The sequence below is a fragment of the Thalassophryne amazonica genome, chromosome 9, assembly GCF_902500255.1.
Source record: "Thalassophryne amazonica chromosome 9, fThaAma1.1, whole genome shotgun sequence".
In the NCBI taxonomy this organism is placed as follows: Eukaryota; Metazoa; Chordata; class Actinopteri; order Batrachoidiformes; family Batrachoididae; genus Thalassophryne; species Thalassophryne amazonica.
The window spans coordinates 47,887,814-47,901,044 of NC_047111.1; the positions used below are offsets into that span (position 1 = coordinate 47,887,814).

Consider the following 13,231-nt stretch of genomic DNA (forward strand, 5'->3'; position numbering starts at 1 on the left):
CTTAGCTCAGATAAGATAATTAGGGCGATTTTAACATCCACACAGATGCTGAGAATGACAGCCTCAATGTTGTGTGGGCTGCCAGAAGAGGAGGTACTGCTGTCCCACCACCAGAGGGCGCCCTGCCTGAAGTGCGGGCTTCAGGCACGAGAGGGCGCTGCCGCCATGGACACAGCTGGGGGTGACAGCTGTCGCTCATTACCTCTTGACAGCTGTCACCCATCTACTCAACATCATCTCACTCCATAAAGACCAGACGTCATCTCCACCTCGTTGCCGAGATATCATACTTCATAGGAGGTAATATCATCAGCCTTTTGTAAATCTGTTTATTGTGAGTGTTTGCAGGAGAACCGGTCGTTTTTGAGGAGGCTGTGCAAGACGGCGCTCCTTTTCAGCTGAGACCGCTGCACGTATTGAGTGAGAGGTGGAGGTGGCATTCCCACCGTTGTTGTTACTGGGTGTACACACACCCACACTTGACTGTCTTTGTTCTTCGCCAGCAGTACCAGATCCGACAGTCGGGGACGGTGATCACCTGGGAATTCGGGACTTGGCGGCTCCAGTATTCACCAGGTTCTGGGGCGGCAGAAATCATGTGGTTCCGGCTCTTCTTAGGACAGACGTCTTCTATCCTCGAGCCTGCCCACACGTCACCTTTGTGTATTGACTGTTGTGATATTCTGAGATTGTCTGTATGTTCGTTGTGCACATTCACAACATTAAATTGTTACTTTTTGGCTCATCTATTGACCGTTCATTTGCGCCCCCTGTTGTGGGTCCGTGTCACTACACTTTCCCAACACTCAACACTGCATTTAATCTATTATTAGACTCAACTGGCTTTGCTCAAAATGTAAATGAGTCCACCCACCACTTTAATCATATCTAGATCTTGTTCTGACTTATGGTATGGAAATTGAAGACTTAACAGTATTCCCTGAAAACTCCCTTCTGTCTGATTATTCTTAATAACATTTACATTTACTCTGATGGACCTACCCAGCAGTGGGGAATAAGTTTCATTACACTAGAAGTCTTTCAGAAAGCGCTGTAACTAGGTTTAAGGATATGATTCCTTCTTTATGTTCTCTAATGCCATATACCAACACAGTGCAGAGTAGCTACCTAAACTCTGTAAGTGAGATAGAGTATCTCGTCAATAGTTTACATCCTCATTGAAGACAACTTTGGATGCTTGTAAGCTCCTCTGAAAAAGAGAGCTTTAAATCAGAAGTGCCTGACTCCGTGGTATAACTCACAAACCCGCAGCTTAAAGCAGATAAACCCGTAAGTTGGGAGGAAATGGCGTCTCACTAATTTAGAAGATCTTCACTTAGCTTGGAAAAGAGTCTGTTGCTCTATAAAAAGCCCTCCGTAAAGCTAGGACATCTTACTACTCATCACTAATTGAAGAAAATAAGAACAACCCCAGCTTTCTTTTCAGCACTGTAGCCAGGGCTGACAAAGAGTCAGAGCTCTATTGAGCCGAGTATTACTTAACTTTACTAGTAATGACTTCATGACTTTCTTTGCTAATAAATTTAACTATTAGAGAAAAAATTACTCATAACCATCCCAAAGACGTATCGTTATCCTTTGGCTGCTTTCAGTGATGCCCGGTATTTGGTTAGACTCTTTCTCTCAGATTGTTCTGTCTGAGTTATTTTCATTAGTTACTTCATCCAAACCAATCAACATGTCTATTAGACCCCATTCCTACCAGGCTGCTCAAGGAAGGCCCTACCATTATTTAATGCTTCGATCTTAAATATGATCAATCTATCTTTATTAGTTGGCTATGTACCACAGGGCTTTTAAGGTGGCAGTAATTAAAACCATTACTTTAAAAAGCCATCACTTGACCCAGCTATCTTAGCTAATTATAGGCCAATCTCCAACCTTCCTTTTCTCTCAAAAATTCTTGAAAGGGTAGTTGTAAAACAGCTAACTGATCATCTGCAGAGGAATGGTCTATTTGAAGAGTTTCAGTCAGGTTTTAGAATTCATCGTAGTACAGAAACAGCATTAGTGAAGGTTACAAATGATCTTCTTATGGCCTCAGACAGTGGACTCATCTCTGTGCTTGTTCTGTTAGACCTCAGTGCTGCTTTTGATACTGTTGACCATAAAATTTTATTACAGAGATTAGAGCATGCCATAGGTATTAAAGGCACTGCGCTGCGGTGGTTTGACATATTTATCTAATAGATTACAATTGTCATGTAATGGGTTATCTTCTTCACGACTAAGGTTAATTATGGAGTTCCACAAGGTTCTGTGCTAGGACCAATTTTATTCACTTTATACATGCTTCCCTTAGGCAGTATTATTAGATGGCATTGCTTAAATTTTCATTGTTACGCAGATGATGCCCAGCTTTATCTATCCATGAAGCCAGAGGACATACACCAATTAGCTAAACTGCAGGATTGTCTTACAGACATAAAGACATGGATGACCTCTAATTTCCTGCTTTTAAACTCAGATAAAACTGAAGTTATTGTACTTGGCCCCACAAATCTTAGAAACATGGTGTCTAACCAGATCCTTACTCTGGATGGCATTACCCTGACCTTTAGTAATACTGTGAGAAATCTTGGAGTCATTTTTGATCAGGATATGTCATTCAAAGCGCATATTAAACAAATATGTAGGACTTGCTTTTTTGCATTTATGCAATATCTCTAAAATTAGAAAGGTCTTGTCTCAGAGTGATGCTGAAACAACTAATTCATGCATTTATTCCTCTAGGCTGGACTATTGTAATTCATTATTATCAGTTGTCCCAAAACTTCCCTGCAAAGCCTTCAGTTAATTCCAATGCTGCAGCTAGAGTACTAACGGGGACTAGAAGGAGAGAGCATATCTCACCATATTGCCTCTCTTCATTGGCTTCCTGTTAATTCTAGAATGAATTAAATTCTTATCTTACTTATAAGGTTTTGAATAATCAGGTCCCATCTTATCTTAGGGACCTCATAGTACCATATCACCCCAATAGAGCGCTTCGCTCTCAGACTGAAGATTAGGCTTAAAACTTTCCTTTTTGCTAAAGCTTATAGTTAGGGCTGGATCAGGTGACCCTGAACCATCCCTTAGTTATGCTGCTATAGACTTAGAGTGCTGGGAGGTTCCCATGATGCACTGAGTGTTTCTTTCTCTTTTTGCTCTGTATGCACCACTCTGCATTTAATCATTAGTGATTGATCTCTGCTCCCCTCCACAGCATGTCTTTTTCCTGGTTCTCTCCCTCAGCCCCAACCAGTCCCAGCAGAAGACTGCCCCTCCCTGAGCCTGGTTCTGCTGGAGGTTTCTTCCTGTTAAAAGGGAGTTTTTCCTTCCCACTGTCGCCAAGTGCTTGCTCACAGGGGGTCGTTTTGACCGTTGGGGTTTTTACGTAATTATTGTATGGCCTTGCCTTACAATATAAAGCGCCTTGGGGCAACTGTTTGTTGTGATTTGGCGCTATATAAATAAAATTGAAATTGAATTGATACTCGAAAGAAAGACGCTCAGTTTGGCTAATGCCCTCCAGTGTTGGTGCCGCCCACTTCATAACGTTGTGCCTGAGCCGAGCGTAAAGTGTTCGCGGAGTTTGCACTGAGAAAGTGGGCATGTTGTTGTGCCAGAGCGGCAGACCATAACTTCCTGGAGGGGTGTGTCCACGACCATTGTGACGCAACAATGGCAATCGGCTCATTTTCTCTACCCCAGGCGGGGCTAAGACTAAGACCGCTGGATCCAGCAGGATTGCTCAAACAAGCATAAATGAAACTAAAAACCACTTTGGGGGTACTTTTTATGAGGAATTAGCCATATAAGAAGGTAAAAAACTCAAAAAAGTTGATTTTGCATGATATAGCTCCTTTAAAATCTCAATAATTTTTGATCCATCTTTTGCTTTTGAGTCCACTGTTTGAGAGGTGACTAGAACTGCACCTCATACTACAACGATGAGGCCAATTCTGTCGGTGGCAGATCCTGAGACACCAATTCATTTACTTTTTGTCTTCAACAACAGACTATTGTAATCTTTTGTTTTCTGGCTTGCCATGCGATAGGGTTTAGTCTTCAGGTGATCTAGAACATTTGACTGGGTGAAGAAAATGTGATAATTCACACCAGTGGTAGCTTCTCTAGACTGGCTGCCTGTCCATGCGAGAACAGATTGTGAACACAATGTATTGAGTGGTTGTGTCCGTCATTATGTAGGGTCTAGTCTTCAGGCGATCTAGAACATTTGACTGGGTGAAGAAAATGTGATAATTCACACCAATGGTAGTTTCTCTAGACTGGCTGCCTGTCCATGCGAGAACAGATTGTGAACACAATGTATTGAGTGGTTGTGTCCGTCATTATCTCTTTGAACTTACTGAATGTGCCAGTACCTACTCTCAGGCCTGTTACTTGTTCACAGGACAAAGAATCAGCTGGCAGGTTCCTACTGGGCACCAACTTTACGGAACAGACTAGTGACATTAGGGAAACGGTACAAGTTTTCAACTCAAGGATAAAAACATACTTTTTCCCCAATGTTTATGATTGAAGAATTGGTTCTAACACAATTTTATCTTGCAATTGATTGTTCATGTGCTTCAGGTCTTAATTTGCTTTGTTTTATTATCTGTAGGTTGGCTTACATTCTACGTACACTTCAACATTGCACCTTTGTTTTATTATCTGTAGGTTGGCTTACATTCTACATACACTTCAACATTGCACCTTGTCCTTAGGGCCCCTTCACACATAGCACGACTGAAGCCGACTTTGCCAGTCATGAAAAATCGGAGCTGCCTCCAACGCTCATACACCTGTCACTACAACTATTCGCACACACGACTGGCTGAAAGACAGAGAGTGCCCTGTGAGAGTTCACTCGATCACTCTCGCGGCAGGTGCCAGCCAAATTCCAGGTGACACACATGAACATCTAACACCGCTCACTGGACACTTAGAAAATGTGTGGCCATTCGCACTGTCAGCGCGACAGTAGCAAGCAGATGATTACAACCGCTGGCAAAAATTATGGAATCACCGGCCTCGGAGGATGTTCATTCAGTTGTTTAATTTTGTAGAAAAAAAGCAGATCACAGACATGACACAAAACTAAAGTCATTTCAAATGGCAACTTTCTGGCTTTAAGAAACACTATAAGAAATCAAGAAAAAAAGATTGTGGCAGTCAGTAATGGTTACTTTTTAGACCAAGCAGAGGAAAAAAATATGGACTCACTCAATTCTGAGGAATAAATTATGGAATCACCCTGTAAATTTTCATCCCCAAAACTAACACCTGCATCAAATCACATCTGCTTGTTAGTCTGCATCTAAAAAGGAGTGATCACACCTTGGAGAGCTGTTGCACCAAGTGGACTGACATGAATCATGGCTCCAACACGAGAGATGTCAATTGAAACAAAGGAGAGGATTATCAAACTCTTAAAGAGGGTAATCATCACGCAGTGTTGCAAAAGATGTTGGTGTTCACAGTCAGCTGTGTCTAACTCTTGACCAAATACAAACAACATGGGAAGGTTGTTAAAGGCAAACATACTGGTAGGCCAAGAAGACATCAAAGCGTCAAGACAGAAAACTATAAACATATGTCTCAAAAATCGAAAATGCACAACAAAACAAATGAGGGAACGAATGGGAGGAAACTGGAGGTCAACGTCTGTGACCGAACTGTAAGAAACCGCCTAAAGGAAATGGGATTTACATACAAGAAAGCTAAATGAAAGCCATCATTAACACCTAACAGAAAAAACAAGGTTACAATGGGCTAAGGAAAAGCAATCGTGGACTGTGGATGACTGGATGAAAGTCTATTCAGTGATGAATCTCGAATCTGCATTGGGCAAGGTGATGATGCTGGAACTTTTGTTTGGTGCCGTTCCAATGAGATTTATAAAGATGACTGCCTGAAGAGAACATGTAATTTCCACAGTCATTGATGATATGGGGCCTGCATGTCAGGTAAAGGCACTGGGGAGATGGCTGTCATTACATCATCAATAAATGCACAAGTTTACGTTGATATTTTGGACACTTTTCTGATGTTTGAGGATGATGAAATCATTTTTCAAGAAGATAATGCATCTTGCCATAGAGCAAAAACTGTGAAAACATTCCTTGCAAAAAGACATATAGGGTCAATTTCATGACATAGGGTCAATGTCAACGAGCAGATCTGATTTGATGCAGGTGTTAGTTTTGGGGATGGAAATTTACAGGGTGATTCCATAATTTATTCCTCAGAATTGAGTGAGTCCATATTTTTTTCCTCTGCTTGGTCTAAAAAAGTAAACGTTACTGACTGCCACAATCTTTTTTCTTGATTTCTTATAGTGTTTCTTAAAGCCAGAAAGTTGCCATTTGAAATGACTTTAGTTTTGTGTCATGTCTGTGATCTGCTTTTTTTCTACAAAATTAAACAACTGAATGAACATCCTCTGAGGCCAGTGATTCCATAATTTTTGCCAGGGGTTGTACATTAACAAAGGTTGGTGCACAAACTGTTCTGAGGTGGAAAGACACTGCTCTGAAGCTGTAGAATACCTTACAGTAAAATGCCGTCTACGTCCCCCCACAAGCTAATGCTAACGACGCTCTGAAGCAGCTACATAACTCCATCAGCATGCATCAAAATAAACATCCAGATGCGCTGTATGTAGTGACAGGGGACTTCAACCACGTAAACCTGCAAGATATTCTCCCCAAGTTCCACCAGCATGTAAACATCGCCACACGAGGGGAAAACACACTGGACAAAGTGTATACAAATATACGTGGTGCTTACAGAGCAGCCCCCCACCCCCATCTGGGCGCGTCAGACCACATCTCACTCCTCATGCTTCTTGCTTACAGTCCAGTGTCGTAAAGCAGGGACACCATCACAAAGACCATCTCTGTGTGGCCAACTGGTGCTGTGTCCATGCTTCAAGACTGCTTTGAGACCACCGACTGGCAAATGTTCAGAGTGGCTGCAACAACAAGGAGCAATGTGGACCCTGGTGGAATACTCATTGACTGTGCACTGCTACATCCGGAGCTGCATAGACAATGTGACCACCTCCAAGACCATCACCATCAGGCCAAACCAGAAACCCTGGATGACCGGAAAGGTGTGCTCCCTGCTGAAAATTTGTGATGCTGCATTCAAAGACAGTGATGCAACAGCACTCACAGCAGCCAGAACCTGTCGGCGGGAATAAAAAGAGCTAAGTCCTCATATGTCCTCAAGGTTCAAGGCCACCTTCAATCTAATGACCCACGGAGCATGTGGAGGGACATCAAATGCATCAGAGACTACAAAAACAATGTAGCACAGTGCTCTGCAGACCCAGCGCTCCTGGACACTCTGAATTCCTTTTATGCGCGTTTTGAGGAGTCCAACACCACCACCCCCTCCCGAGTCCCTCCCTCCCCCAAAGACCCCCCAATCAGCAACATCACGACAGCTGAGGTGAGGAACGTGCTGCAGAGGATCAACCCCCAAAACGCCCCGGGCCCTGATGGGCTAGCAGAGAGGGTCCTAAAAGACTGTGCACACCAGCTATCTGAGGTTCTGGCGGATATACTCAACACCTCTCTGTCCCAAGCAAGAGTTCCGCCGTGCCTCAAGACATCAAGGATAATCCCTGTGCCAAAGTCCTCTGCACCATCCTGCCTCAATGACTACAGGCCAGTTGCACTCACCCCCATCACCACAAAGTGCTTTGAGACGCTGGTGATGAGGCGCCTGAAGCAGACCATCGATGTGACTGTAGATGAGCACCAGTACGCATACAGGCAAAACCAGTCCACAGCTGATGCCATCTCCACCGTGGTGCATCAGGCCCTCTCCCACACAGAGAACAAGGACTCCTATGCAAGGCTGCTGTTCCTGGACTTCACTTCTGCTTTCAACACCATCAACCCGCAGAAACTGGTTTCCAAGCTTGCTGAACTAGGAGCCCCCTCAGCACTGTGCAACTGGATCCTGGACTTCCTGACTGGGAGGCCACAGAGTGTCAGGATCAACACCACCTCATCCTCCACCATCATCCTGAACACTGGTTCACCCCAGGGTTGTGTGCTCAGTCCACTGCTGAACACACTGATGACCTTCGACTGCAGAGCCCAGCACAATAATAATCTTGTTACGTTTGCAGACAATACAGCAGTGATCGGGCTCATTAGCCAAGGGGATGAGACAGCGTACAGGTGAGAAGTGGAAAACCTGAGTCGGTGGTGCGGAGACAACAACCTCATCCTCAACACCCAGAAGACCAAGGAGATAGTTGTTGACTTCCGCAGGTCAGCCCCGACCATCCCCTCCCCCCTCTACATTAATGGAGCAGCGGTGGAGATCGTCTCCTCTATTAGGTATCTTGGAGTCCACCTCTCCAACACTCTCACCTGGCACACCAATACCATGGCTGTCATCAAGAAAGCCCACCAACGTCTCTATTTTTTGAGGAAATTGGGAAGGGCTGGGCTGAACACAGATATCCTCAGGGCCTTCTACAGCTGTGCAGTGGAGAGTGTCCTGTCCTGCTGCCTCCCTGTGTGGTATGGTGGCTGCATGGTGGAGGAGAAGAAAGCACTGCAGCGGGTGGTGAAGTCTGTACAGAGGACCATCGGATGCAGCTTACCACCCATTGGGGATATCTACATCTCCAGATGTATAGACAAAGCCACCTGCATCCTCCGAGACTCCACCCACCCTGCGCACAGTCTGTTCACACCCCTTCCCTCTGGAAGGAGGCTGTGCAGCATCCAGGTGAAAACATCCAGATTGAAAAACAGCTTCTACCCAAATGCTGTCAGACTGTTGAACAGTTCGACATCCACCAACAAACTGTGAACATTGCACTACATGCACATTGTCACCTTCTTAATACTCTAACGCTGCTGCTGCTGACCCTGTGCCTTGTATATATAGATATTCTATGGCCACAGGAGTGCGCATATTGTACATTGCAAAAGTTAATATTGCAAAAGTTTATACAATAGGTTAGGTTAAAAAAATGTCCCAGTTAACTACACCAAGACCTGGAGAAACTGCATTTCGTTCTGCCTGTAAGGGTCGAGCGACAATAAAAGTGAGTCTGAGTCTGAGTATGAGTGTGGCATTGCAAAAGCAACACATGTGATGTGCGCGTGTGTCACGCCCCCACACACACATGTGGCGTGTAGGGAGACAGCACACTTGCATGACATGCTGATATGTATTTACAGACATGATCACATGGGGGCCAGACAGCCACGTCTGAGCGCACACAGCCGGGCTGCAAGTTGCTGCATACAGTGCACCTCGGCAGACTGCTGCAGGTGAAACAGACTGTCAGATCACGCAGCAGGCAATCTGAATGTTACTTGTGTTCTGTCCGACATGTATGTCGGGCAGAACACGCGCATCGCAGGACTATGACAATATGACAAGCCAACAGCACCACAAATACGGCACTTTCAGTCACGTATCACCAAAAACTCGCCACAGCAAAAGCTGTTTTGTCAGTTATTACGGTGCTTTTTTTCCCTTTAAAAATATATATATATCTCCCTGTTGATTTTAGGCATTTTACGCTCCTGTTATAAGACAGTGATTGTAGCGCAGTGGTAACATTTCCATCTGTTAATTAGAGCTTTTGTAAATTGCAGGTTTGAATCCCATGAGTGGCATTTATTTATTTATTTTATTTAGCCAGGGTTATTTAATCGCAGGGTTCTATATTGTGTCCACTTTTATTCATTATTTATATCAACCTAGTGATATTCACTAATTATACAGCTGGTTTTTATTTTATTTTTCAGCAATGCCATGTGGTGCAACACGTTCCAGCAGCTCGCACTGTGTTCGTGCATGCGAATGATGGTTTGTGGTTCCCCATTTCGTGTTTGGCTTGTGGATTTTCTTCTGGTTGCTGCGTCTTTCGTGTTATGTGTGAAGGGGCCATTATCGTATGAAGGAGAAGGGTTGAGAAGTTGACAAAGATGTAGCTGCTTCAACAGGCAGCAACACCTTTACATCATATGAAGCAGAATAAGAGCTGGTTTGTTTTGGACAGTGAACTGGACCTGTCCCTATATGTGTCTTTTTTATTTCATTGTGAGACAGACTTTGATCTCGTCACTCACATTTTTACCTTATGATCTCTATAATCTGATGTTCAAACACTGTAGACATAATTCAGGACAGATATCTGTAGTGGGATGGACCACATTATGTCTGAACCCAAACTGTCAAAGTATTTCAAGAGTGCTGTGATTAAGTGTTTGCAGTAAATCTACAGTACATACAAACTCTATGGGGACTCTATGGGGAAATTCAGGCATACGTAATACAGTAACAGGCCATTTTTCTCCATGGAGAGACGTACGCACCCCTGGAGTGCATTTATAAATTATGTATTTAGCTGTTTTGAATTGAGCGCAATATACCAACTAGGTACAATGTTTTATACCTTAGTATTTGCTATCCAGAACCCAGGGCAGTTCAGCAATCTGGTGGACATCCCAGACTTGGCTTGACTTGCATGGTGTGCAATTATTCCCACGTGAATTTGGGTAGTAATTCCAAAAGTCAGTTCAGGGTTGTCTGATCTATCCTTATTCTATATCTATATGTAGTCACTGTTACTCCTTAGTTTTTCTCCTAAGTTGGCCAGCAAGCCTGTATGACAATGGCCATGCACCAACAACCATAAAAAATATGCTGACCCAAGTCAGCACGTTCTTCAGACATGTGGAAGCGCAACCTGGTCTCATGGAAAGTCGTGATTCAGCAACACGAAATACACATTAATCTATTGGTTCATGATATTGTGACGAAAAGCGCCTCATTTTCGTCACGGCAGCACAATTCATACTAATTCATTCCGTGATGGCTGCACGAAATTAAAATTGAAGCGTGGGGGGGAGTCGGAGTGGTTATGGTTAGGGTGGGGAGAAAGAGTACGATTAGGTTATGGTTAAGGTTAGGGTTGGGGATAGGAGGAGGGTTAGTAATTGTGAGTTTAAAAAAACCCTGTCACGAAAATTTGACTCATTTCGTGATGGGCGCACGGAAAAAAAAAAAAAAGCGAGACTGGGCTGGGAAGTGTTGTACCCGAAGCCCAGCAAGCTCAAACCGCAGACTTTCATAAAAATTTAGCATGAAATCAAAAGAATCAAAACTATAGTTTTCAAATGACCGACTTTTTTCCACTGAGGTTACAGTAATGTGTTGATAAAGTATTTGCTTTTTTTTGCCTTTAAATTCTTTCAATTATTCACTTCTTTTTATACAGACTACAAATAAACCATTAGGGCTACACTAACCATTATTTTCATAATCATTCATTTTGTTTTAATTGGTTAGTTGTTAGGTCCCTAAATTATCAGGAAATTTAGCAAAAATCTTTCAAATGTCTTGTTTTGTTCACAATCAAGACATATTCTGTTTACTGTAAAATAGGAAAGAAAGAAATAAGCAACAAAAACAATATATTCAAACGTTAATATTTAAATGACTCAAAACAATTAATTGATTGTCAAAATAGTTGTAATTTAATAGCTGATTAAGAATCAGTTAGGGTGGAAGAGTGGATTAGTCCTTAGCACTGTTGCCTCACAGCAAGAAGGTCATGGGACCAATTCCCACTGATAGACTCGTGTCCTGCCAAGGGTGTACCCCGCCTCACGCCCTATGACTGCTGCGATACACTCCAGGTCCCCATCAATTTTCAATTTCAATTTATTTTCATTTATATAGCATTAAATCACAACAAAGTTGCCTCAGGGCACTTCACACAAGTAAGATCTAACCTTACCAACCCCCAGAGCAACAGTGGTAAGGAAAAACTCCCTCTGAGGAAGAAACCTCAAGCAGACCAGACTCAAAGGGGTGACCCTCTGCTTGGGCCATGCTACAGACATAAATTACAGAACAATCCACAAAACAAATATACAGGAAATGCTGTTGGTGCACAGGATAGGAGGGTCTCCAGCACAAATACAACTCCCATCTCTGGATGGAGCTGCACCTTAAACAGAGAAAAAACAAAAACAAAATCAGGCATCTGAAAGACTAGAAATACAGTATAATTTGCCAGCATTAAACAACAAGAAAAACAGAAAAAATACTAAGGTGATCACCGGCCACTAGCCCTAAGCTTCACTAAAAGACCCAGGATTTAGGTAAAGTTGAGGCCGTGGCACGCTCTGTTTCCTAATAAAATTAATTAAAAGAGTAAAAAGCGTAAAACAAAACTGTACCAGTATGCTAGCCATGTGAAAGGGAAAATAAGTGAGTCTTAAGTCTGGACTTGAAAGTCTCCACAGAATCTGATTGTTTTATTGATGTAGGGAGATCATTCCACAGAACAGGGGCACGATAAGAGAAAGCTCTACGACCTGCAGACTTCTTATTCACCCTAGGGGACACAAAGTAGTCCTGCACCCTGAGAACGCAAAGCCCGGAACGGTACGTAACATTTAATTAGGTCAGCAAGGTAGGGAGGTGCCAGTCCGTGAACAATTTTATAGACAAGTAGCAGAATCTTAAAATCTGATCTCACTGGGACAGGAAGCCAGTGAAGAGATGCCAAAATGGGTGTAATGTGGTCGAACTTTCTGCTTCGTGTCAAAAGTCTGGCTGCAGCATTTTGAACCAATTGGAGAGCCCTAATGCTAGACTGCAGTAAACCAGAAAATAGAACATTGCAGTAGTCCAATCTAGAAGAAATAAACGCATGAATCAGGGTCTCAGCCCTGTCACCCTTAATTGGAGTAAGCAATTGAAGATGAGTGACTGAGTGAATGAGCTCTAAAAAAACACTGTTGTGAGGTGTCACGTGGTCAACAGTTTAACTCCTACCTGGTAGGAATGGGATGATCCTACGTTTAGGGTCCTTCTGTCCTCCTTCCACTGGGAATTTGTCCAGCAACTCCATCTGAAACACCACAGTTTACACAGTAATTTAAAAAAAAATGAACAAAAACAATTTTTTCACCATATGCATACTCTACTTATCTCTCTCTCACTCCTTGTCTCTCTTTCTCTCTCTCTCACACACACACACACACACACACACAAAGACAGCTGAAGCTAGAGCGGGTTTACATTTTTATAAATCAGCAGTTCCAACAATGATTTGGTCCAGTAAAGGGAGACCTGCCAATGATGAGAATGCACTGATGGCATGTTAATTCCCCTCCACTTCATATGCTGATGCTCTGACACAGTGGAACAAGTCTGTTTCTGC

General features: G+C 43.2%; 1 protein-coding gene across 1 annotated transcript in view; it reads right to left on the bottom strand.

Annotated features, from left to right (window-relative positions):
• Positions 1–13,231, bottom strand: part of sh3pxd2b (SH3 and PX domains 2B) — a 182,888-nt gene that overhangs the window by 124,659 nt on the left and 44,998 nt on the right. Inside the window, 1 exon segment of the mRNA XM_034178006.1 lies at positions 12,844–12,919. Within this exon segment, the coding sequence (XP_034033897.1) occupies positions 12,844–12,919 (76 nt within the window).